This window comes from Sparus aurata, chromosome 7 (assembly GCF_900880675.1).
Source record: "Sparus aurata chromosome 7, fSpaAur1.1, whole genome shotgun sequence".
Lineage (NCBI taxonomy): Eukaryota > Metazoa > Chordata > Actinopteri > Spariformes > Sparidae > Sparus > Sparus aurata.
In genome coordinates this window covers 24613636-24639877 of record NC_044193.1, presented here as the reverse complement: position 1 = coordinate 24639877, position 26242 = coordinate 24613636, and the positions used below count along the sequence as shown (strand labels likewise).

Below are 26242 nucleotides of genomic sequence, written 5' to 3'. Positions count from 1 at the left end.
AAGCAACCTCTTCAGTCTCCAAAATGGCCATGCCTGTTTGATTTGTGCCAAAGCTTTAAAGACTTCATACATCAGTGGTGGTATAATATATATATATATATATATATATATATATATATATATATATATATATATATATATATATATATATATATGGTGGAGAAATCAGTGGTATCAGTGGTAACTATTATGTTGGATGTTTTTGGATGAATATCACTGATGCATTTATGTGCATTAATTGTATTTTTTGGTGGTATATCTTTAGGGTATAGCCTATAAGATCGCAATATGTTAGTAGCAACACCGTCCAGCGAGAACCCTATATGGTAAATGGACTTGCATTTTTTATAGCGCTTTTCCAGTCTACAGACCGCCTAAGCACTTGCTAAAAGCACTTGTCACATTCACACATTCATACACTGTGATGCTGCAAGGTGCCAACTGTTCATCAGGAGCAATATGGGGTTCAGTACCTTGCTCAAGTACACTTCGACAAGCAGCCAGTGGAGCCACTGATTCCGATTATTGGACGACCCTCGCTACCTCCTGAGCTACAGCCGCTACCTCTGCCCCTCACATATTTGTGAAAAGTCATCTTTCCATCAGCTCAGAAAAGCCCTGTTTTCAGCTTTGTGACAATCTAAAATTCTAATTTAAAATCACCAAAGTTGGAGATGCATGGTTTTCACTGGATGGGAAGGGTATGAAAGAATGCAATCTGAAAATTAACAGGTGACTATGTTACTATATAGGTATATAACAGGAAAGTACCTCATCCTACCATTAAATGTCTGTACATCTAAGAGGACCTCTTCAGAGATTCAACCATTTTAAGTGGCCCTAGATGCAGATCAATACTCATTCCTCTCAAGAGGGAGTTTGCTTCAGACTATAATTTTATCCCCAAGTAGCCCAGACATTAACAGCTATTTCTTTGAATTGTAACTCTAGAAATATATGGCAGCCATAAAACAGATAGCAATGTATTCTCACCCTTGAGGCATTGGCTGTTTTTCCATCTCATGGGGTTGGATTAATAAGATGCTTTATGGGAAACATTCAATCAAACAAGTCTATTTTCAAAGTGATAATTTTGTAAAAATGATCCAATGCGAGAAAGATCATTTAATGGCACAGAGAGTAGCCAGTAAAAATTGTGAGGTAATTTATCTAATGTGTCCTTCTTTTTTTCCCCAAGCACTCTCTGTCTAACATGTCTATGCTGCCACCGAACACAAGGGAAAAGAACAAAATGAGTGTCTAGTACATGACCCAACACTCGCTTCCTGTATTATTCAGTGAATATATTCGGTTGCGACGGGGACGATTCGGGAGTAGAAACGCCGGCTGAGCTCTGAAAGAAAGAGGGAGACAAAGGGCCAATCGGGGGCCGCTGCTGCAGGGACGCCTACAGCCTAGAAAAAAGCTTTTATCTGTCCAAACTCAATGCTTATCACACACTTTCAGTCTTTCAATCATCGGAAACTGAGAATGACTCTATGTTCAAAATTGTACTGAGCAACTGCAAGTGAGGATAAAAATGAAAAGAAAAACCAAGAGCCACACAGCAAACCAAGTCCTAACTGGTTTCACCACTACTTTATGTCTTCAAGCACACCTGAGGAGAACATCAGTGAAAAAACGAGTAATGGAGTCAAAATGGAGGATCTGTCAAAATAACAGCTAGAATTCTGTGTTCATGACAATGGCACTGAAACATGCACAGCACAAAGTCAGAACTCCCTTTGAAACGCAAAGCTGGTAGCAACATGAATCACTATTAAGATGGTGCAGTGGTTTTAAAGTGCTTCGGAATGGGGTGATCTACATATGAACTGCATAAAATGCTGACAGCTTGGGCTGGCAAACAATAGGATTGAGGGAATCTCAAAGAGACTCTTTAGTTGTGGTTTGAGTAAACAAACGGGGATAATAGTTTCATTTAAAGCTGGGCAGAAAATTCACATTATACATGTAATCCTTGTACACAAACAGTCTGCGACGTTCAGAGGCATACATAAGCTTAAGAACAACAATATGCAGTACACTGATTATGTTACAGCGGAGATCAATGCTACATCAACATGCGGGTGTAGGCAGTTTAATGGTATTGCGGTATGGATACAGTGCTGTAGGAGGTAGTTAGCTGATGTATGCATGTGCAGAAGGCCTCCGGTGAGAATAAAGTTGCCTAGAGGGTCAGACACATCGATTCGTTCTGAGCACCACAGTAACTCAGTGAGTCTTAATCAATTGCAGAGCCTGCATGTGACAGCAAAGAGACATCAAATCAATTACATTATATTTCAGTGGAACCAAAGTATGACTTTTTGCACTTGCACTGTTTTGAGCAGGAAACATTTGAATTAATTAGGGAATTTGCCATTTGAATCAAATGTTGCTTTTCCAACTGTTCACTGTGGTCATTATGTCGGACAATGCAGAATGATCAATAGCCAATTTCCCCAAAGTGTGATTACACTGTTCATTTGAGTGCTAAAGGCTATATTTAAAATAGGAGTCATTAACTTTCACTCGCACAGCAACCAGGCACTTGTTTCAAAAGTGCACTTGGGAGAAAAAAAAACAGAAATGGTAGCCTAAGGCAAAAACAAGGCAGCAGCAAACTTCTTCATAAAGTTGTACTGGAAACAATAACAGGCGATGTCACTGCACACATAATTGCTCCAACTGGCAAAGTGTTTTCTAAGGGAAGAATCCATTAACTTTGTTTGGAAGTGTAAAATATAATGCTGCAGCATCTCCAGACAAATAATATATATTTTTCAAAAACGTCTCAGTTTCAAACTTGCCGAGTGAAAACAAAGATCTCAAGTCTTTAACCTGGAGCAAGAAAGGTGATCCTCAAAATGTAGGGGGGGAACTGTGAGAGGTAAAAATAAGGAAATTATCATAAGGTGACAGACGGCGTATTTTGCACATCAAAGACAGCTGTGACCCTACTCTCTAGCAACTGAGAAGTACACGAAGCAGAGAGCCTGTTTATACCTGGCATTCACATGCGTCTAGGGTAATCTGATCACAAGTGCACAACTCTAAGTCTGTCGGTTCACACCTGACACTGTAATGCATCTCAACATGCCACATACAGTGACCACTTTTGTTCAGATCTTACATCCTGCTTTATATGCAAATAAACACGTGGGGGAATCGCTGGGGAAAAAAAGTTAAGATATTTTTTACACAAAGAGAGAATTTCATGTATAACATCTGCCTAATTAACAACGAAGCCCACATAATGAATAATTTGTCACAGACAGCGTTCCATAAAGTTTCCTCAAATTTAAAGTACTGGGACATTAAGACATGGAGTGGCCAATATAGATTACAAATAAGGTCTTCTTTCATAAATTTTGTGGAAATAGTGAAATCAGTTGAAATAAAATTTGTTCAGACTGGCATGTGTTGTAAAAGGAAACAACAACTTGAAGGAGCAATTTATAAGATATGGACAGAATTTTTGTTAAAAACATTCAATTGATAATTACAGAGATGTCTACTTGCGTTAGCATGCTAACCAGCTAACCATAGCCTGTCTCATAATACCACTCTGGACTGAAAAAAAAGGAAACAGTCTGATAGATATAATATGATTCTCTCTCACACCTCTCCTGCTGCATGCCTCTCCTGTCTCCCTTTATCATGTCTTGTGGTCTCTGAAGTCATAGCCCTGCTCAAAGTTGCTGTAAATCACCTCCTTACTGGATCTCCTTTCTTCAAACTGGCATCCATCGGTCTCTGAGGCTGTGGTCACTCTCAGGCTGCCAAATCCAGCTGAGCTGGGCCCTGTTACCTGTTGTGACTCCCCTTGTTATCTGAGGTCCAAGTCCAGGCAAACTCTCCTCTGGCTCCTCAACAGATTGTACCATGAGCTAATTAGCTAATGGTAGTTGGCTACAGCCATGGCTAGCCAGCAAAGAGCAGCAGCTGTTTAGTGTACTGCATTTAATGCAAAGGTCACATGAAGGCATGAATGATTAAGAATTTTCCATAGACAAAACACATGGTGCTTACCTTGACAGGTAAAAGAGCCTTTTGCATCACAGTGACCCAAATGGAAAGCAGACAGTATCTTTTTGTGTGTATGAGAGAAGATTATGCCTGATGTCTTGGTTTCTGAGTTCTCCTTTAATTGAGCCCAGGACACATTCACATACACATTGAATGAATGTTGCCATATGTAGCCTGGACCACCTCCAAGAGCGATCTGATTGCAATGTGTCCTCTGTGCCTCTTGGGAGCATTCACAGTAGTTGCAGCTGACCACTTGTGATCAGATCACCCAAGACGCATGTTTATGCCAAGTGTAAACAGGACCCAACTCTTACTAAGTGAAAAAAGTATGAAAGGCCTCTTAAACATGAAAGTAAAAACAACACTTATTTCAGAAACAGCTACCAATTCAGAGCTGATACTGCTATGCTCATTTAAATATTACTTACATGTCCAAATATAAAAAAAGCCAAGTTTGTGATAAGCCGAGATAAAGAGGCTTGCAGGAACAGAGTTTTGGAAGACCCTCAAAAAAGTGGCAAGACATTCAGCGACTCAGGGCTTTCTGGAGTACAGCAAGAATTAATCCTAAATTAGGGGGATGTGAGCATTGATGGGAGACAGAGTCTGACAGTTATTACTATTACCTCAGTCTGTTGGGCTGTTCAAGTCATTATTTCAGCCAAGACCCTGTGACAAGCACTGGCCCACAGCTCTTGCTACTTATTCCCCACAATGAGAAGCCCTGAAGGAAGTGAGGGGAAAATGCACCGAGATCATTAACTTAAGAGCACTAAACCACTCACATTTTCATCCATCTGCACAAGTAGTCCAAATGAACCCAGCAGTCTACTATGCTCTATTCAGCTCACCAATGCCAAATAGGGCTTGGAAAGGAGTGAGCTCTGTCTCAGATCTCGCCTTCGTCGACGGCAAAACTTCAAGGAGATGTTCCTGAAAGGCATGTTCGCTGTTCAGGCCAGTTTACTGTAAATGTGCACATTTTCTATCAGCAGTTGGGTTCTTGGACTGATACAGACAAAAGATGGTTTAAAGGGATATTCCGGTGTAAGTTTAATCCATGGTCTAAATCACCGTGAAACTGTGTTAGACTCCCTCTCGAGAGATCAAGTTAGCAGACCGCTAATTTTAGTTTTAATGCCCCGGACTATGTGCTGAGACCCTATTTGTACTGTTGCTGAGGTTTGGTGCGGTACTGAGCATTATTTGTGGCTTTTTGGTGGCGGTTTGATAAAACTCCGTAAATTAGCGGTCTGCAAACTTGATCTCTTGAGAGGGAGTCTAACACAGTTTCACGGTGTGTTAGACCATGGATTAAATTTACATCGGAATATCCCTTTAACTGCATATATAATGAACACGGAACCAGTAAATCTCTAATTCATGATTTATTGATTCTCTTTGATTTGTTTTATTCTACCAACGGTACTGGATTAAACTCTAGCTCATTGGAATTTATTTTACTATGAAATGTTGTGCAAAGGTCCATGGAGCAAGATGATCTGAATAACTATGGTGGTCAACTGACTTCATCCTCTAGCATCGCCAGATGGTTGACATCCAGTACACAGTGAAGTACCATGAAATTTCATCCAGACACCTGTTCCACACAGGATGAACTGTGTTCATTTTGGTAATTCTTTTACTTTTCCTCTGGCACAAATCTCAGCTCAAATTAATGAGCTGATAAATACTTGGTTTATAACACATGCAAATTCCTTCCAATAACAGTTATTTTCATTATCAATTAATATGCAGATTACTATCACTTCATTACATTTTTAGTCTATAAATCAGGTGCCTTTTTCAAATTTTCCTTTTGCTAAACAAAAAGACGAAAAAGCTCAAGACTCGTTCAATATCATAAATGACAAAGAACAACAGCAAATCCTCCTCCTAAATTTCTGAAGCAAACATTTGACATTTCTCCTTGAAAGATCACTGAACTGATTAAACTATTATCAAAACAGTTGGTGAGTAATTTTCTCTTCGACTAATTGATAAATTTTAATTGATTAAAATATTAAATATTTTGTGTTAAGTGCTACTAAGTAGGTCAAAAAACTGTTAGTATGCCTTCACACTAAACAAATGAACACTTATCTTGAAAATGGTAAGCACTGCCTGCTAAACATGTTTACATGACAATCAGTACCATTTTTAAAAGTACTTCACCACCACTGCTAAGCATCAAAAAACAAACTTTTGACCTGAAATGCAATTCAAATCAAATTTTTACAAATGTGTCTCAGTCTGGACACTCTGGCTGCTTGTATCGGATTTTAAAGCCACATCCTCTCCATACAGAGTCAATAATGCCCACGTTATTACCACAGCAACACGTGCAGATATGTTGGTGAAATCTGGACCAAAAGATCCCATCTGATCACTTGCAAATAGTGCAGACACTCAGGTGTTGTTTCAGATCTGATCTGAGAAGCAAATCTGATTTGCCTGCAGTCTGAATATTCCCAAAAAGAGAGATTCACCTTCAGACATAGTACGTTATTTTCTTTCATCAAGATCAAGTCTGGTTCAGTTAAACAGCGACAGTAGCTGCCTACTTTAACCAAAAAAAGGCATTTAACTCGGAGCAGTAATATAAAATATCTGAGATTATTATCAGGCTCTTGATGATTAGCCTCAAATGAAATTTTAAATCCCCTGAAGATAATTAGAATGTGAAAGATGACAAATCACTTGCTGAAAGTAAATGATAGTAGGTGCACGCAGTACAGAAACGACTACTACCGCAAAAAACGGTCAACATAATGTTTCATACGTACAGTCTTATACTGATCTTTTTATGATATTGTCATCTTCGATGCACGGACACACAAGCAATATATAATCTCAAAGCAAAGTCTCCAGGTATTCATCAAGTTTGAACATGTAATCTGACGTGACGTTTTGCAAACACAAAAAGCAGCATCCATGTACACAAGCGTGTTTGGCCCAAAAACCTGAACAGTGTATATACTTTGTCAGGGGAAAAACAAGAAAAAGTTAGTGTTGGACTTTATACACATTCCTCTAAATAAATATAAAAAGGAATACATGAATGATATATCAAAGGCCCCTTAGTGTCTTGGCATATTGCCGTCAAATCTGAAATGGAATCTTTTAACTCACATTATTTTCCTGGGATAGGCGGAGGGGAAGGCTGAACAAATACTCAAATGTTTTAGTCAAAATGCTTGGTTGAGTTCCTAACAGCAGAGCATGAGGAAAGCATAAACACAAACATTACAACACAACAATTTCGCATTTTTGTCACAATTTACTCTCCAAGAACTGGATTCTGCGTCTGTACTGCTGTAGTTGTAATTTGCAATGTGGAACAATGGATGCTAAAAAACGAATTGCCACTGACCACTTTGTACAACTGCTGTTTTAAATGAAAATCATTCAAGTCTGGGCAGAAACTCCTCCAGATTTGAAGCAGGGCCTCAGTCTGAGGTGGCAACCATTAGATGTGCAAACATCATCTCCGCTGCCTCTCTGGCTGCCAGGGCGATGCATCCGTCTGGAGAAGGATAGCACTGCTGGCAGGCACTGACAGGGTAAGACTCACTCTGGGCCTATCGCAGGGGGAGATTGATGCACTTCTCAGTGGGGGGAGAGCTGACATTCATTTTAATTAGGCGGGCGAAATATTGTCTCTGCGGCATGTAGCTTCCCCTGCCTCACCCTCAACTTCTCTTCTAGTTGTTGGGCGAAAGGAAAAGGCACCTCCAGGGAGGAATGACCTCTGGAATAGGCCACAAATCAGCTATATATATATATATATCTCTCTTCCAAATCCCGGTGACATTATTGTGCTTAAGATGTTTCATTAACATTTAATTAACATTTGTATGACATTTCTGATCAGAGCCAAACAAAAATATAACTGGTGTCCTTTGACGATGAGGTCCACACCAGTGGGAGGATTCGGTAATCACATGTCACGTCATGTAAGTAGTCCAGAAAACTAAGGGAGGGGCTCGTATGTTCAGGGGATACTGTCATTGTAAAGAGGGCATTTTAATGAGCATGTGATTGGATAGGGTTTCACATAGGGTTTTTTTATTCAGCAAACATCATTAAAGCCTTCAGGGACCCACAATAACCGTGTAAATGCACACGCACGCACACACAAATATACTGCACACTGCAACACCCAAATAGCCACTTAAGGGAAGTCACAGGAAAACACACAACAATCTATACAGCATGTAGCAGTTGGTGAGCCAATTAAAATCCAAACAAGACTCTCAGTGGCACAGAGGAGAAGCGTACACCAACACCTTTAATAAACCCAGCCGCTGGCCATGTCACTGCTTTCTGCTCCACATACTGTTTATCTTCCATCCCCTGGCAGTGACATCTGAGACAGAGCAAGGAATAAATAGATAATTAAGAGAGTGGGATTTGTTATATATCTCAACTAATGGAAAGCTTCTCTAACACCAAACACAACATGCTCACAGCACGTTATTAACCACAAATATCAAACTAACCGGTCAAAAGTGAACAATATGTTAACTGTAGATTTTAATATTAAGTAGAATTTTCATTATTCAACTAATGGAGTAGCCTAGCAATTATCTTTTTTTTTTTAATCTTGTTTCATCTCTTCCTTGACACATCAGCTGGTGTAAAGGTACATAGATACAACAGAACTGCATTTCTGACAGCACAGCAGGTTTGTCAAGCCTTTGATTTCTCCACATGTTGAAGCAGAGTGCATGAGGCTGTAGTGAGAGAGACGTTTTGTTTATAAACGGTCTAAACTGTGGTACCCGAACCTGAACCCAAGAAATAAAAAAAATCTAAATTGTCACACAGTCTCCTTTATCTGCATGAATTTGTATTCACTCATAGATGCCAGTCAACTTGATACAGCTAATTGCTTTCATCAAGGTCAATGCATTATTCCCTTAACTACCCGAACCAACCGGTGTCGCAACGTTGAGGGAAAAAAGTGAGAAAAAATTCCTGGATCCATCCCTTTATCGAGATCCACACAATGAGGTTATTGGGGTCTGCTCTGCGCCAAGATCCACCCTCCATCCAAGTTTCATTGGAATCCATTCAGTAGATTTTGTGTCACCACTTTGCTTATTTGACTTTTGACCAAGCTGGCTTCACCGATGATAACGTGATTAAATAAGGCCTACTGCTCTGAAGTTGAGATACATTTGAAGGTGTAAGCTACTATTTGGAAATGCAGAGAATATGAAAAAATAAGCTTCATTCATGAAATGATCATTTGTGTGCACTCATAAATTAGTAAAAAACTGTAGGATCCTGCAAGCCTTTTGTTTCGAAAATATCCATAGGCAGGAACAAGTCTAGGCTGTAAAATTAATAAAACTCAACTGCCATAACTAAATCATTCCATTGGAAACTTTATCATACTCATTATGGTTCCAAACAGTGTGGTCCTAAGGCAATAACAGCCCAGTCATTCAGATGGTGCGTTGCTTTCCAGCACTGAAGCAGCATCTTGCCACATGCTTTAACTCGATGCCTGCTACAGTACGTAGCAGGGTGTTCTCGGTGCTGGCGACTCTCTGTCAAGTCTCACTTCAGAAAATGAAAAAATTGAAAACTCGTGAAAAGGCAGTGAGAACTGATGTCTCCTCAAGTTCTGTATCCACTGCACACATCCGTCTCAGTTTCACAGAAATTATTCTCTGTAGCCCCTCTGACAGCTGACAGATGTTTTTGATTTGGAGCCTGAAATAAAACCAGTGACAGTTTTGAATGCTGCCCAATGTGTTCTGTAGGTGACCACCACAACAAACATCTTCGGCTTTCTGACAGCCATGTTTTCTTTGAGTTGGAATGTTGCTTTATATAGCATATGAGAATCAGGCATACTGCCAAATACAGTCCTGCGTCTGCATGTAACCAGATGAGAGCCCAGTAAAGGGCACAACACTGAGTACGTTTAAAGGTCATGCATTAATGGTTACACTTACTCAGACGCTCGGGTAATCGACTGTGCCACTCACCAAGCCCAGACAGGGTCAAAGGTGACACAACATGAACATAAAATGTGGGTGACACATTCATTACTGATTGTGCACTGACTCAAAAGGAGAACCCATTTCAGTACGCAGCACGAATCACAACTGTCTGAATCTCTTTTTTCAGAAACACAAGTTTGCTGTAACAGCTCGGGAGAGTTGCCAATTACTGTTCCGAGGATGTGATTTGCATCTGACAATTTCTCAGAGGCATAAGGGTGATTGGTGAGAGGATCAAACCAAATATCTCCTCTCTAAATGTTTCTCCTTTTCCCTCTGTTAATTTGTCTATCTGCTTGGCTTCCATCTTTCCGAGACTGTGACCCACAAGCAGTCAGTCATTCTCTGTGTCAGTGTTTTGGGTGACTGCAGCTGTCACGCCTCCCGACAAATTGTTTCCTGGCAAAAGCACAAAGCCATGCTGTCCGGCCGGCAGTGCCTCCTGCCTCCACTTGGATCGGCCCCTCTATTAGCGATGAGCTAGTGCTTGTCAGCGAAAGAAGGCAGACAACAATGAGTCCGATCGTCTTACATTAAGCTGCATGCAACTTTAGTACATGGCTCAATTGATGAGTGAGCTAACAGTGGTTGAGGAGAGGACAGGAGAAGGCCAGAGTTGTCTTGGATGAAGTAAAGGCTGGGACAAATTGGTGCTGACAGACCGCAATTAGGAGAGCCGTCTTCGCCTGGCGTCAGTTGTCAGTGGCCCAAATATTCTTGCGGTGAGTAAATCATGTACTGTGGAGGGCGTCCACTTACACTTTTGACTGGATAAGTGAATGCTTGATGTACTGTGCTGGATACAAATTTTTCACTTCTCGAACAGATGAACATGTCAAGAAGCTGACAGAAGAGTGATTAAAAGGGTCAAATTGTTTTACAAGTATTTATTCTTATCACGGCTCTTGTGAATGAAAGAGAGATAATTTCTTCACTGATCGTAGATAGATGAGGACATACTGGAATTCAACTCCAAAAATCAACTCATTACAAAGTCGGTTCACCCAGAAATTCTCTTCTACCTTTCATGATATCTTGGTATATATGGTTTAAAGCCTAAGATATGTACTTGACCTTGATGTGATAACGGGTGGCTGTATAATGGTGAATTATAACCCCTGTTTATTTTCATTTGGTTGTAAATGGCCTTGATTTTTATCCATCTGTTCATCAACTAGTAGGGCCTGATACATGAAGATTAATTCAATGTTCAAGGCTAAGGTTATCTACACACAAAGATGCCTTTTTTTAGTAAAGCCAAGCCATCGTTCTCCTTTACGTTTCTTAAATATCGTGGAACTTGGTGCTTATTCACAAGCTAGTTTTCTACCTCCATAGTAACCCTGCATTCAAATGGTCCTGAAACTGCTCGATTTCCCTGCTTGGGAGGTTGTTCTTCCTACTTAGTTGTGTTCATTAGCTTTAAAAGGTACCATATTGCACTCATTTTAAGGTTGAAAGTCATGGAATTAAAGTAAGTGCTTCATAATAAGCGATTAAATGAAAAGAGAATGAAATGACACATCTGTCCTTTAACTATAAACACTTCTGCTTTATATGGCGGCGGGATGGATCCATATCGAGCTGACACTGAGCGAGAGGCGGGATATACCTTTGAAGGACCGACAGTTCATCACAGGGTCGATATATAGAGACAAACAACAATTTTCACGAACATTCACGCCTCCAAGGCATTCAGAGTCACTAATTGATCTAACTGATTATGGGAGGAAGTCAGAGCACTCAGAGGAATACCACAGAGACACAGAGAGAACATGCAAACAACATACAGAACGATGCAACTAATGTAAATAAAATTAGGGATAAAAATAATCAGATGGAAGCAATCAATGCGCCTGTAATGGATGATTCACAGAAGACTGTGTGTTTCTGCCTCTCCCTTGTAAACCAGTAAGTCTAGCTAGTAAGCTAGTAGTTTGGTTTTATTTGTCTGGTGTCTGAGAAGGAGTATCTATCTCTGAGATTTCTGGGTCCACCACTATACACAACAGAGCTGTGAGTATGAATGGCTGGATATAAAGGATGTAGGTTCCCTTGAAGCCTATTCACAGTGTGGTCTGTGGACTGAAGATTATATAAAAATAGGGGACACTGATTCTGTACGGAGATGCTGCTTTAGTCATTTTACCGTTGCTGTCAGTCCTGCAAAAAGGAATTCCATTCAGTTCCATTGTATCGGGGTTGAGGCAGAAATCTCCTGGGTCAATACCTTAAAATCTGGATAAATAAAATCAAAACCACAGACATGAATACATTGAAATCTGCTTGTCGTTTTTGTTGGACTGTGTCCTTTGTATTTTTGGGTGAACCCAGCCTTAAAGCCTACACGGGAGGTTGTGTCCAGGGCGCTCTACCTCACAGCATTCATCACGTCTCTGATAAGGATGGACTGAACTATCTGCATGTATCTACATCAAACTGTTATATCACATTATCAAATCCAGTTAATACCATGTTCATTGCCAAATCAATACAGTACATAAATGAGCAATTACAATAATAATTTGGTAAGACATGAAGGGAATCGAGGGTATGATCATCATAATATTTTGGAACCTCTTAATCACAGAGCATAGCAGTGAGCAGAGCAACTAATTGCAACTCTCATTCACACTTTCACACAGTCTTTCCCTTTCATCTACAACTTATCTGGGTTTTCTTCTTCAGTAGTAAGCGGGAGTGTGGCTGGAGTGGACACAGGAGGACAAGAGTTCCCGTGTGTGCATCTCATCAAGAGAGTGATGGAGAGTACAATGGAGCCCTTGATAAGGGAGGGAACAGAGACAGAGATGATAGCAAAATAGCAAAAGAAAGCAAGAAGTGGCCATGATGGTTCTGACCGAAAGAAAAGTTGATCATTTGAAGTTCATCGACCCTGGACACCCTCTGAGAACAGCCTATCAGACAAATTCCCAGTCCCTCTCTATCCCCAGCCTCCTTAATTTAAATTGTTATCTCCCTCTGACTGCTGTTAAGGAGCATGAAAAGAAGTCTGCTCAAAGGCTCTGAGAGAGACAGAAAGCGACACAGAGAGACAAGACGGAAAGAGCAGCCCGATCACAACCAAAATCAAAAATACCAAAGAGGACAAATGACGACATAGCTAGATTTTCTTTCTTCATAACCAAAGGCGATGAGGGCAGTGCAGTTTTGTAAAAGGAGGCCATCCTCGTTCTTTGTCTCGCAGTGAGCTTTCAACACAGCGAGGATGAGACGTGTAGGCAGTCTCAGAGCACCGAGTGATTGCCTCTGGATTGCAGCGGTTATGTTTTAAGAGAGAGGGGATTTCAGCAAAATTGTTTTACGTTTTTCACCTTAGCTCCCTCAGAATACGTCAAAAGACATAATTCCATTTAATCAGAGGAAAGAACAACAGTAAGACAGACTGCATGTTCCTGCCCTCCACCCATCTGAGTACGGCCCCATAGCAGTGGAGGCTGACTCAAGTTGCACTACACAGCACCATCTAGTGGCAATGAACACAGCCAGAGGCAGAGCAACATAGAGAATGATAGAAAACACTTTCATCCATCATGATGGACTCTCAGTGAGAGAATCATGATATCTAAGTGTTACACATGGGTAAAAACACACACACACACACACACACACACACACACACACACACACACACACACACACAATAAGACAGTGTTTTATACATCTTTCCTAAACTGTTGGATTACATAATATAATTGATACCTATTTGTTCATTCACTCTTTTCAGAGCTTAAACTGCACTCAGTGTTTACTCTTGAACTGAAACTTCAACATCTTTTTCAATACTTCCATTGTCACCACTTTCTGTGATCGTGTTTCAGCAGCCACTTTGACTTCTTTGGTGCTATAACATTAAGTACATCTTAATGAGCTAGATCTTCAGATTTTAAGGTTAGAACACAGCCACGAAAAAACACTCGACATGTTGATACATTTGAAAACAATTCAGAGCATTTCAACTTTCTTTGTATTTATTATGTTTAAGTTTATTTAATTTGTGTTGAATTGATTTTATTTATTATTTTATTTATTTATGCACTTCAGTATGGGGCTATTTACTGTGCTCATTAAATTCTGTGTTTCTTGTTTTTTTCTTGTCTGTATTTCTACACATTGAATCACTTTGATGTATGAAATGCACCATGCAAGTGAAAGTGCCTTGCCAAACATTCAGCACATAGCTTTCTTTATAAAGTTGATTTTTTTTCTTACTTTCTTTTGAATAATCTAACTGTATAAATGCAGACATAGAAGCATACTACCCCATGTGACTTTGCTCAGGAAACTACACTACTGGTCTATTTTTTGCATTTATTACATTAATGCATATGCTTTGTTCGTATATACTGTCCTTAGATATTACACTGTAATATTTGGTGTTCTATGTTTATTTACTCTCTTTTTTTGTATCTGTATACATATTTGGAATTTAGATATATGGTATAGTTCTATTTATTATAACTCTGCATCTTGTGCTATCTAACATCTTATGTCCCATAAACAACATAAATACACGTAAGAATCCAAAACACGGCAAGAGCATAGAGGCACTGCTGTCAATAGCCACAGTCAAAGTATTGACATGTTTTGTCACTGACTTAAGTGCATCAGAGTAAACCATGTTCAAAGGGGCATTTCTAAGACTATAACTTTAAATGACATAGCTTATTTATTATTTAATGATTTTTGCTGTTATAAGTTGCAGTAGTTCCACATGGGCCTGAAAAGTGCGGCAATCACATTTGAACCTTCGCAGTGGTTCATGTGCGTGTGAAGCAGTGTGAAGTGCTGTTGACAGTGTACAGAAGCCTGCCCTGAAGGCACACCTCAGCCCAACACAGCTGTAACACCTCAAAAGCATCACATCTCTGACAGCAGTGACAGTGCGGGGACACTTACACCGTCCCATCACGCTCTCCTCGGTAGCCAAAGAAGCAGAGACTAAGGTTTTAGCTTTGAGCTGATAATATGGGAACCTCTCTTGGAACATTCGGTGGGTGGCTGGGGGAGATTTAGGGTGTCATGGCTGCTGCTGTTGTCAGCGGGGCAATACGTATCAAACCCTTATCCATCAACACCCAAGACAGATCAGGCTCTGGATTAACACCCACAAATAACATATGCACACATACGTAGTCAAACGCATACACACTCCACTCCCACACATAGACAGAAATTACTCTCCCTCTGCTAAATATCTCTCACCTCATCAAACATTCATAGCAGAGAAGGCGAAGGTGGTGAAGTAGAGTGAGGTAGGAGATCTTTTTTTTTTTTTTGTCACCCACGCAACAATTTTCACCAAGCTATTCTGGGATGCTGTAGACAGACATCAGTTGATGGTTTTTATCAGGTTTATTAGATTTCTCTACTTGAGTAAACTTTTTTAGTAAAGAGCAAAGCAAGTTTGTCCCTCTAGGAGCACAACTGTTCTTAATGAATGCCATTGCAGTCTGACTATTAGATTAAGAGATGGACTAAGGCTGGTAATAACAATCTGTCCAATCGATGTTTCCTGTATTCTAGTGTGAATTTTGGTACAATAATGGCGCAACGCAATAGAACAAGAGGTCATCAAAAGCATCAAACTTCATCCTCTGGGGAACTTGAACTTCAACAGCAAATTTTCTGGGAACCTGGCCGTTATTCCTCCTTCCTTCCTTCCTTCCTTCCCTCTGTGTTGAATGCTGAACTGCACCACTCGCCTCCATGTTGGCAGCGAGTGGCAGATTGCTCACAGAAAAAGAGACTGGCAGAGCGCAACTGAAACCTGAAACAAGTTCTTTACAATAGTTGAGACACATTTGTTCACCTTCAGGGAGCAGATAGTCTGAAAGCACACACCTGTGTGCTGACTGCAATGGCAATGTTAGTTTTTTGTTGCTTGTTGCTATTAGCCTTTTGTGCCAACACCATGTACTACCTCAGTTTGGTAACTTAGTTGTTCACTGTGACAATCCTGTTCTTTATTTTCCAGGATCAAATGCAGCAACTTTCAACTATCCAACTCTGGTTCCGTGATGGTTAGACAGCACGACGTGAAACCTTGTTCCTTTTGAGTACAGATCAGCATTTAGACTATGCCACAAGTAGAGGTAAGACTCCATCTATGCTCAAAACAAATTTCAAAACAACAACTGAAATAAATTCTCTCAATGTGAGCACACAGTCAATCTTTTGGCTAGTCGGTCAGTAAGACTTTGGTGATCCAAATTGAATCTAGAACACCTGGTTGACATGTGTGGTTCAGGGTGAAACTGTCTGATGGATTGCCATAAACTTTAATACAGACATCAGTGTCCACCTGAGGTTACATTGGATTCATTTTGGTTAACCCCCTGACTTTTCATCACCAGCACCGTCATCAGGTCAAAATGTACATTTGTGCAATACCTCCACACCAAATGAATGAATGAAAAAAAAAAGAATGACGTCTTAGCTGTTCACAGAGTTGACAGTTAAGAGTAAGACTCTTGATCTTGTTTTGTATCTGAAGCATCTTATGTATTCTCAAAGTCACTTATTTGAGCATCTGAGCAACTAATAAAAAAATAAAAGATCACCCCCAGTAAGGACTTCTGTAGAGAGACTAGATGTGTGGGAGATTGTTGGCAAAAACATTTGAAGCAATTTGAATAATGCTCTACATTTGTATGCCTCCCCATAAGCAGTGTTTACTGCAACTTTCAGATAAGAGGCATATACAGTACGTAGCTCCTCTATTGTATAGTCTGGTGTTAATTCAGATCATGATGTGGTAACATCAGGGCTATTTCCCTCAGTAAGTGATTGAACAGTGAAGCGCGGTACCATAGACAAACTGCATGCAACAAAGGGGGCGGAAATATTGAGCTGCTCTTTGTGCTGTGATATTTTTCATGCTTTCTAGAACATGCTGTTCTGTGGAAACTGCTATATTTTTCCGAAACAATATCTACTACGTGTCAACAAGATTCCCTCTCATCCATGGTTCAAAAAAATGGGGAAACTCCCCATTTACAACAGACTGATTGGCTGTCAAGTGATTGCAGAGGTAAGAGTGGGTGAATTAGTACATAAATGTAAATGAACCATGGCACTCGAATGACCGAATGGCTGCTTGTTTTTCTGGGGTTTTAATTGATGATCTGGTGACCCCCAGTTTGTATAAAGTACAACACACAGTGATAAAATGAGAGCTTAGCCTTGGAAAGCATTAAGTGTCGATGGCTCGCCCACTCACATAATCACCACAGTCTTTCTGCAGTTTTTCCATGCCATGAGCGCTTGTTAAGTGGCGCGGCTCGAATTTAGAAATGACTGCCCTCGGGATGTGTTCAGGTGCCAGCTACTGGTCTATGTAATACATATGGTCAGGGGGAGACAGCACTTTACAACAGGTTTTAACTAAACATCACTATTTCATTGCCAAAGTATTGTTTAAAATAATTGTTTTGTGTTTAAATTTGGTATTGTCATGTAAACAGTCGCAGCAGTGTGGTTACAAAAGCTTATGACATGCTTCTGAATTACAATTTACATCATTACACAAAGGAAAGATAATCTAGGTAACAGACTTTTAAAAATAAAGGTTTACATTAAACTTAATCATCATCTTACCAATGAAGACCAAATTAGAACTGAACAGCAATAAGTAACCATTATTTGACTATTTTTTGGAGTCTAATACGGTGTATCCGCCGAATACATCAACAAATCAACATGATAGGATGGTCAACTTTCAATGACAGGGTGCAGAAGACAATTTATACTGATTACAGTCAAATATTGCAGACTGCTGCAAAATGAGGAGAGATTATGTTTAAATCAGTGGTGATTTTTTTTTTTACACTCTAACTGAACGTTGATATATCTAAAACAATTGGACCTAAAGAAATCCTCTGACAAGGTCTGAGTACTGAACCTAAATGTTTTTGAGTACCAATTAAAATATGTCTGAAACACTGTCAAAAGCTGTCAAGAACTGATAATAGGCACTAAACAGCTGCTCAGATTCTTGTAGGGCTGCAACAAACAATTGCTTTTACTTTTGATTAATTGGACAATACTTTTGTCAATTAAGCGATTGTTTTCTATTACATGTAAGAAAATTGTGAAAAATGTCAATCAGTGCTTTCAAAAGGTCTATACGATGTCCTCAAGTGTCTTGTTTTGTCCACAACCTACTGTAAATATATTCTGTTTACTGTCATGGAGGAGTAAAGACACCATGTTATATTCACATTCAAGAAAAAGCATTACTCAAACCAATCAATCGATTGGTTGGCATTTAATTTAATATCTAAAAATATGTTGCAGCTCTAGATTCTTGCTCACTTTACTCTGACTGGATACTAATTTAAATCATATAATTAATTTGGCCATTTTGCTCATTTTAGAGTGTACAGCTGCTTGTGTTGACACATTAGAAATTACACATTTGAGACAATGAACACAAAATCAATTTTGCAGAAAACAATCTTTGCGCTCTTCAGCATAAGGTCTGTATTGACAAAAACACTCTGACTAGAGATTCATTGTCTGTTTTTAATATGGTTTAACTGATACTGGACTTTTTAGGCAATTTTTTAAGAGAAACATTGTTGGATTTTATAAATATATTGTCCAACATTCGTCTCCTGTAAATCTTGTGTTGCGTATTGGCTGACACACTGGACATCCAGTATGTGGTAGTTCAAGGGAACCATGGTGACTATGGAAACATTATAATACCATTCAAAATCCTGTATTTGACTCTCTAACAAATGAAAAAAATTAGTAACAGCATCACACTCCATCACAATATACAGTTCATGCTACAGTGTGCAATAACGAAGAGCACAAGTAGAGACAAATCCAATTCCTTTGTTCCTCCTCCATACAGTAGACCTGTGCTGTAAGTTGTTTTTTAAGGAACAAACTGAATAATGCCCATAGGCTGTACAGGAGTTTGAGTTTGCTTGTCATGACTGCTTTCTTACTTAACCATAGCCAGAATATCCCGCTTTATGTAAAGAGGTGGAATAATGTCAACATTGAAAGGCCATAGGGCATCTTTAAGACAACATGCTCCAAAACAAACCTCTCTTTAAGTAACCAGTATTTTTTAAGGAAATGTGTATTCCTTTCAAAAGAAGCCAAAAACAAATGGTTATTGAAATCATAGCTTGTTGCACAATTTAAGGAGATGGGAAGCTGTCTCAACAAAACACCCCAACTTTAGGCAAGAAGATAAGAAGCAAGTGGTCAATGGTCATCATGACTGGATTTGTTCTCCTCACCTCCACCCTTCTATCCAGACCTCTTTCAGTCTCGTCTGTTTGCAAAAGGTTTATGGCCAGGGAAGCCTTCAGTAATTTCCTCTGGGAGACACTGGCAAAAGACGGATGGAGTGATACTCGAAGGACAAGAGCAAGGTGGCGAGAGAAACAAAGGCAGGACGAAGAGGGGACAATAGGGTGTGTGTGTGTGTGTGTGTGTGTGTGTGTGTGTGTGTGTGTGTGTGTGTGTGTTCAGGTGTCTGTCTACATCTACACTATTATTGCATTGTGCTGCTTTGAGTTTTACGACTACAGAGGGGGTGAAGAGGTCAATCATTTTATCCCCATTTCATCCAGTGGTTGATTTCAGGCTAGGACCTGGGCTAAGGATTAGCATTAGGAAACGTTTAGTACTCAGCATACACTGCATGTGTGTTCCCACTTACCATCGTCTCTCGGCCGATTGGAGCAGAGAAGACAAACTCCAGCTGGAAGACGATTGCCAAAGCTTGATGGTTGGTCAGCCTGAGGTCCAAGTTGCTGCGAAGGCCCAGCATCTGAGGAGGGGCTGATGCTGTCAAGCTGAGGCACACAAACAGATATACTCAAGGTGTGAAGCTTGTGTTAAGAGAGAGAGAGGCAGGGGAAGTAGCTATAGGACTTATTATTTGTGATTTATGAAGCCATTACTGAAGAAAATGACAACGTACCACCAAAATGTAGACTCTGCTTATTTCTTTTAATACGGTTTTATTTTTTATTAAAAGGAAGAGAAATCAATGTGCTGAAGGATCTACACTCGCTCGCTAAATGTTCCCTGGCAAGCACTGGCCTCCTGTGTGAGCCGTGGAACAGCACTCTCGATATTCGTCATTCACAGTTTGCATACACCATAGACGGGAGCATACTGTGGAGCGCTGGCGTGTCACGAGGTGGGGCCGAGTGCCTTTTTTTTCTTTTTCGCTTCACGGACTCTCTGGAGAATGGAGCAGGCCAGCACTTCAGATTTTCCCTTTTTTTTTTCTCTCCACTGTTTTCTGTCTTTCTCTGCTGTCTGGAGGCACCAGGCATAACACAAGCAAGACAGGCTGTCAGCATTCACTGGCAGCGCCCAAAACGAGGCAAACATCGTAATTATAGCCTACGATTGTGCAATCATACTAAACTGCTTTTACTCAGGCACTTCTTCTTTAGAGGAAACAGAAAAGTGCAGAACGTATGATGTATGCATTATATGGACAAAGATGACGATTATTGTTAACCATACACTACAGTAACAGAGCAAAGATGGTTATTCTGTGATTGTGTTGATTATGCATTTGCATGTTTGTGCACACATTCTCGTGCTTGTAAGACACCCATATAATCACCACACCAGCTAGTGTGCCATTTGATGTAGCAAACACAATACATGTTGATTCACAATGAAAAGGGGGATCATCTCTCAGTGTCTGTGTGTCATCTGTTGAGTTTCACAGCATATTCTTTTCAATTTATTGAACAGTTGGATCTTTTATTGAAAAGTCCTGTGAATCATTATTTTGTGAAACTGTAGAAACCATCCCATCTAATCACACTGAGGGCCACAGCTTTCATAAATGACCTTACACACACAGAAATGGTTGAAGACTGAAAAAAAAAAAAAAGCACACATCCATTGTACACAGTGGCTTCAGCTATGATGGTACCTGAAAACATGTGTGCACTCCATTACACTTTTAATTTGCTAAGTTTTGTACAGACAGTACTGTCAGCATAAACACATTTCTTCACACCCCTCACAGGGGACATCATTAAGGCACGACAAATATAGAGCAAAGAAAAAAATGGCAAAATTATGACTTTACAAATTTAAAATGGGAAATACCAGCATTTTAACACGCTTTTTGTTGCAGCCTTAAATGTCCAGATATCTCAGACTTTCCTTTGATATATCACCGCATGATTATACTGTATGAAAATCGACTGAATGAGAAAATGCATCTTGCATCACATCAGCTATTCCTTAATGGTTTCTCGTGTTATTTTGTATAGTGGTTTTGTAATGTTTTGCATTTCATTAGTGGAAAGAAAGGCAATAACGTGGATCTGTTGTGGCAGAATTTGCGTATTCTCTTTGCATAACTTGCAGGATCCAAATGCTCAAGTTACTGCAGTGTATTTCAGTCCTGTTCCTGAGGGTCTCCTGCCCTGCATGTTGAAGATGTTTCCCTGTACCAACACACCTGATTCAAATGATCGGCTCATCATGATGCTCTGCGGAAGCCCCATAACGAGCCATTAATTTGAATCAGGTGTGTTGGGGCAGGGCAACATCTCTAACATGCGCGGCAGGAGACCCTCAGGAACAGGACTGAAATACTCTGAGTCACAGGCGTGACACACCTGCACAAAAAACACTTTTTTTTTTTGTTTTTCGACCCAAAGCAGTTCTGCTCGGTGGCTCACTGATGCACCCTGACAAGTCATTAATTGAAACTGCTGGCCGTTCTTTACTCGTAGCGGTCAGGGTTCAGGCAATCACAACATTTATGTTAGGAGGTAACACTCCAAGGGATTTAAGGTGGTTGTAATTGCGACAGCTGGTGTTCCCAAAGCTCAGTGAGTTACAAAGCACAAGGTATCTGAGGGGATCTGGCTTTTTTAAAGTCGCTACTGATCCATTAACAAAGTGCAGTGACCAACTCTGATCCTGAATCTGAGGACCTGAATTTTTGGAGTGTCTTAACACTGTTATTTCACATTTTCTCATCCTGGAGTTCGAATGGCTTAATCATGTTTGTTGTGAGGCACTTTAATATAACTTTGTTTGTTTTGAAAGCACTCTATTAATAAACTTGACCTTGCACTTTTAGGATGTGGTGCTTTATTCTCCATCTGACATGCAAAAACCATTCAATCCAAGTGTTGTATTGTAAGTGGGACACCCGTGACCTTACACCAGCAGATCCACTGCATTGAGTGTCATGATGTCTCTATAAAACCCAGGGCCACGAGCCAGAGCCATATCTCCCTGATTGGTTATAAAGTGGAAACACGCACTGAAATGTATTGCAAGGCTGTTTTACGAGAGTGGAAGCTTGTATGTTATGGAATTGTGTGTAAATTATGATGTTGAGTTTGGACATGTAAGGTTTTCATCAAGCATACAGTGTTTGTTCTGTTAGCAAGGTCAATGGACTACTCACAAAGTCTCATACAACATATATATTACCTATATAAAATGTAATTGTGCATTAACCTGAATCATAAAAGGTCATCATTAAAGTTCATGCGACTGTCTGCTGCGTACCAAATTTCAGTTAAATTGGTTGGAAGGAAATGGACAGATAACCTTTGATACATGCAGCGAGCTACAAATTGTCCAAATACTTAGCATTATTATCAGGAAGCTTTCAGCAATTGTGGAGACACTGACCTTATTAAGCAGGTCAGGTATCAGGCAGACATGACCAGTTAATATTATAATTATAATACTTTACACACTCTAAAATTGCTGAAAAGTAGCAGTACCAGTACCCTGACCTATAAGAATCAGTATTTGGACCACCTTGAAAACAAGACAATACAGCTCAAGGGGTTTATCCCGATAAATTAGTTTGTCCAATGGTTCGAGTTGGGCTTGAACTGGAATTGTTAAGCCAAGATACTGTATGGATATTCTATGAATCAGTGATAGATCGGATGCAACCAGACACTGCCAATAAGCTGGAGTGATTTCTCTTGCATCTCTGCGGCAATTCTGCTATCATCATGATGGATTTTTCCATTTATGTGATGGATATAGTAAAAGCACGGACGCTTGCAATTAGTTCACTACTACACCCCATCAACAAAGTCATCAAATAAAAAAAAACACTTCTTTTTTACCTGGCTACTCAGAGTGCTTTATAGGCTAACATTAGCATCCCATGCCACTATCCTGACAGTCTACCCTAATATTAGAGGAGCGGTATTACTTTGCCAGGCTTCATACACCATTAGAGGGGGGAACACTGAAACACGTCAAATGATTGTTTTATTCTTGCTATAAAGAATAGGACCAAAATACATTGAAACGACAGAGTTCAAAGTAATCCTCTGTAGCCCAATAGAAATCAGGACACCACAGCCCTAGATGTGATTGCACAAAACAGAGGGGAAGTGCTAAGTGGTAGGGACAATGGTGTATTGGGATTGGTCTTTTATCTTGTTTGATGCTGCAGGGAAGAGCGATGTCTAACGCTTGGAGTGTAAGGGCCACAGCATATGACTCACATCATTTTCATTCTCAAAAAACCTTTTCATGACCACTCCTGCCTTATATGGTCGCAGCTGCAATCTTAAAATTTCATCTCTTTTTCTTCTTTTATGGTTGTTTGGTTACATTTTAAAACAAGTCCCTGGCTGCAACATTATTGTGCTGTGAAGCTCATGAAATATTTTTTGGGACCTCCAAACTTCACTCAAGGGGTTGAGTAGATAACGACTGAATATCATTTTTGAACTTTAAGCTCCACCATCTCCTGTAGGCAGTAACAGCTCCCCTGTGTTTCCTCTGCTCACCTGTCCTTGGTCAGGGTGCTCTGTTTGGAGGCGCTGTCTGCTCTGCCTCGGGCCCCCGCGGCTAGGGGCTCCAGCACCACCACTTGGGGCTTGTCGAGGAAACACCAGCCATTGTGGACCCCGACGTGAAGCCTCCTTTCCTGGATGACAACTGTTTTCAGTGCATCTTCTGGTCCAGGCTGTTTCTAAGAATCAGTGAGAAGATCATTGGAGTTATGAAATTATGCAAGAATGACAGAAGATCATGTGGGCCAGACATAAATAACTATATATATCATTAATTTATATCCCATGCATTTGTTTGCAAGTCTGTTTGTTTACTAGTAAGTAGCATATCTAAAAATGAGTCCATAAAAAAAACATCATCTGTTCTATACCAAAATAGAGACTGTCCTACTTACTGTAATATTATATAAATCTCAAGATACGTGACAAGTTACAAACAATATGTATGATGGCATCTCCTCAGTGGATCTCTTCTTTTCCATCTTATTTTACATTAATTATGGCATTCTAACCCAGTTTTTCTATTCAATCTTTATCTTCTTTTATCTGAAGCGAGTACATCTGACAGTTGACTCTTCTTTCTGACAAAACATAAACAAGTTGTGGACCACAAAGGACCACCCACAAGTCCAAATGCTTTCTACTGTGACCTTGTTTTGAGTACTATTATAATGAATTTAATTAAGAGACATAAGAATACTTAAGGGCATATAAAAGAGATAAACCCACAAATGTTATAACCTACAGTAGCAATTATGTCAAAGTGTTTGTTTTCATGACCTTCAGAGGATAAGACCCGTTTCAATCAAATCATTGCTACACTTGGGGTCATCCTATCAGTACTAATAACACTGTCGGGGGGCCGGGTATAAAACCTAAATCAATTTATTTTAAAATGATAAATATTTACAACTTTAGGAACAGTAAAAGTTCCTGTACGTCTTCTTGTGTTTAGACAACATACAGTCTATTATTCTATATCACCACTGGGTCAAATCACTGTGGCTAATGAACTAAGGGTCACCTGTAGATGGTCACTCCTTTCCCCTCAACTCTGCATTTATATCTATATTCATATTCTAATTATATAGAGTATTTTAGTATCTTTCCGTTCAGTGGTTCGGTTTGACAGTCACTAGATTTACAAGGAGAGTGAATACTGAACTTCTATTCCTCTGGAGGCCAACATGTTTGCCATAGAAAATGCATAAGGTAAGAATATGTCAGTGTTTTGGTCTGCTGCCCACAAGTGTACCAAAAAACAATGAATGCTTAAGAAAAAAAGCATGCAAATGCATAATCAACACAATCACAGAATAACTAGCAGTCTTTGCTCTGTTACTGTAGTGTATGGTTAACAATAATCGTCATCTTTGTCCATATAATGCATACATCATGCGTTCTGCACTTTTCTGTTTCCTCTAAAGAAGCAGTGCTAATAAGGATGCTTTAAAGCAACATTATGTAGCTCTGTCACCTTAAAATAACAGTTTCATAATCATTTTAATGTTATAGTGACTTGTAACAAGGTGAATGAACTCTCTCAGCATGTAACTTCAGGTAGCTGGTCGAAACTCAGTACTTTACGGCACTAAAGAAACATGACAATCTGTAATTTTGGTGAAACTGGATCATATTTAATAACAAAAATGTTTCCTGTTTTTTCATCTCATGTCTTCCGGTTTCTCTGCCTCAACTCTCTGTGAATTATGGAGTTTATTGACCTTAACCTTTAACCGCTTCATAATGTAAGTGCAAGTTGGCTCTATTAGCTGACTTAATAGCTACACTTAATAAAAGGCTGCATACACTGGATGCTGAGTTGGACCTGTTGCTGTTGAATCATAAGTTTGACAAGTTAACGTCTTGTGTTGTTGCACTTGCTTGATGTTCCATCACAGCTTACACATCGAATGCTCTGACCAAACATAACACAACTGCAGTTGTGCTCACAAACCTTGTTGTTGGATTATTACCGACTTTTGGGGTTTGACTTTAGGTCCTGGCTCATGTGTGCCGGTTTATCTGATCTCCCATGTCCGTGTTTCATTGTTGCCCGATCGCAGCAGTTACTTTGTTGAGTCCCATGTTTACTGAGTGATAAAACGATGGATTTAACTACAAAGATAAAAGACAAGTTGTATTAAACTGTAATAAACTATATTAATAAAACAACTGTGTGTCAAATGGGCACCCTGGTTTTAAAGTGTCAGCAGGTTCCAGTTGAGACTGTAGTGCCACACTGTAGCTGCTGCCACTAATAACTGCTCAGTGATTGACTGTGAACTCTCGAACCTTCAAGTACGGAGCCATGCCGAGCTCGCCTCCCGTCCCACTCCTTCCCATTTGTTTCATTTCAGTCTTCACCCTCTCGCCATC

The 26242-nt window shown here is 39.9% G+C and overlaps 1 protein-coding gene across 1 annotated transcript in view; it reads right to left on the bottom strand.

The window, feature by feature from the left end:
- nphp4 (nephronophthisis 4) overlaps positions 1–26242 on the bottom strand; it is a 170456-nt gene that overhangs the window by 82405 nt on the left and 61809 nt on the right. The window contains exons 7-8 of the mRNA XM_030423642.1: positions 23858–24042; positions 19759–19894 (exon numbers count right to left, since the gene is read on the bottom strand). Of these exons, the coding sequence (XP_030279502.1) occupies positions 19759–19894; positions 23858–24042 (321 nt within the window). The remainder of the gene's footprint in view (positions 1–19758; positions 19895–23857; positions 24043–26242) is intronic.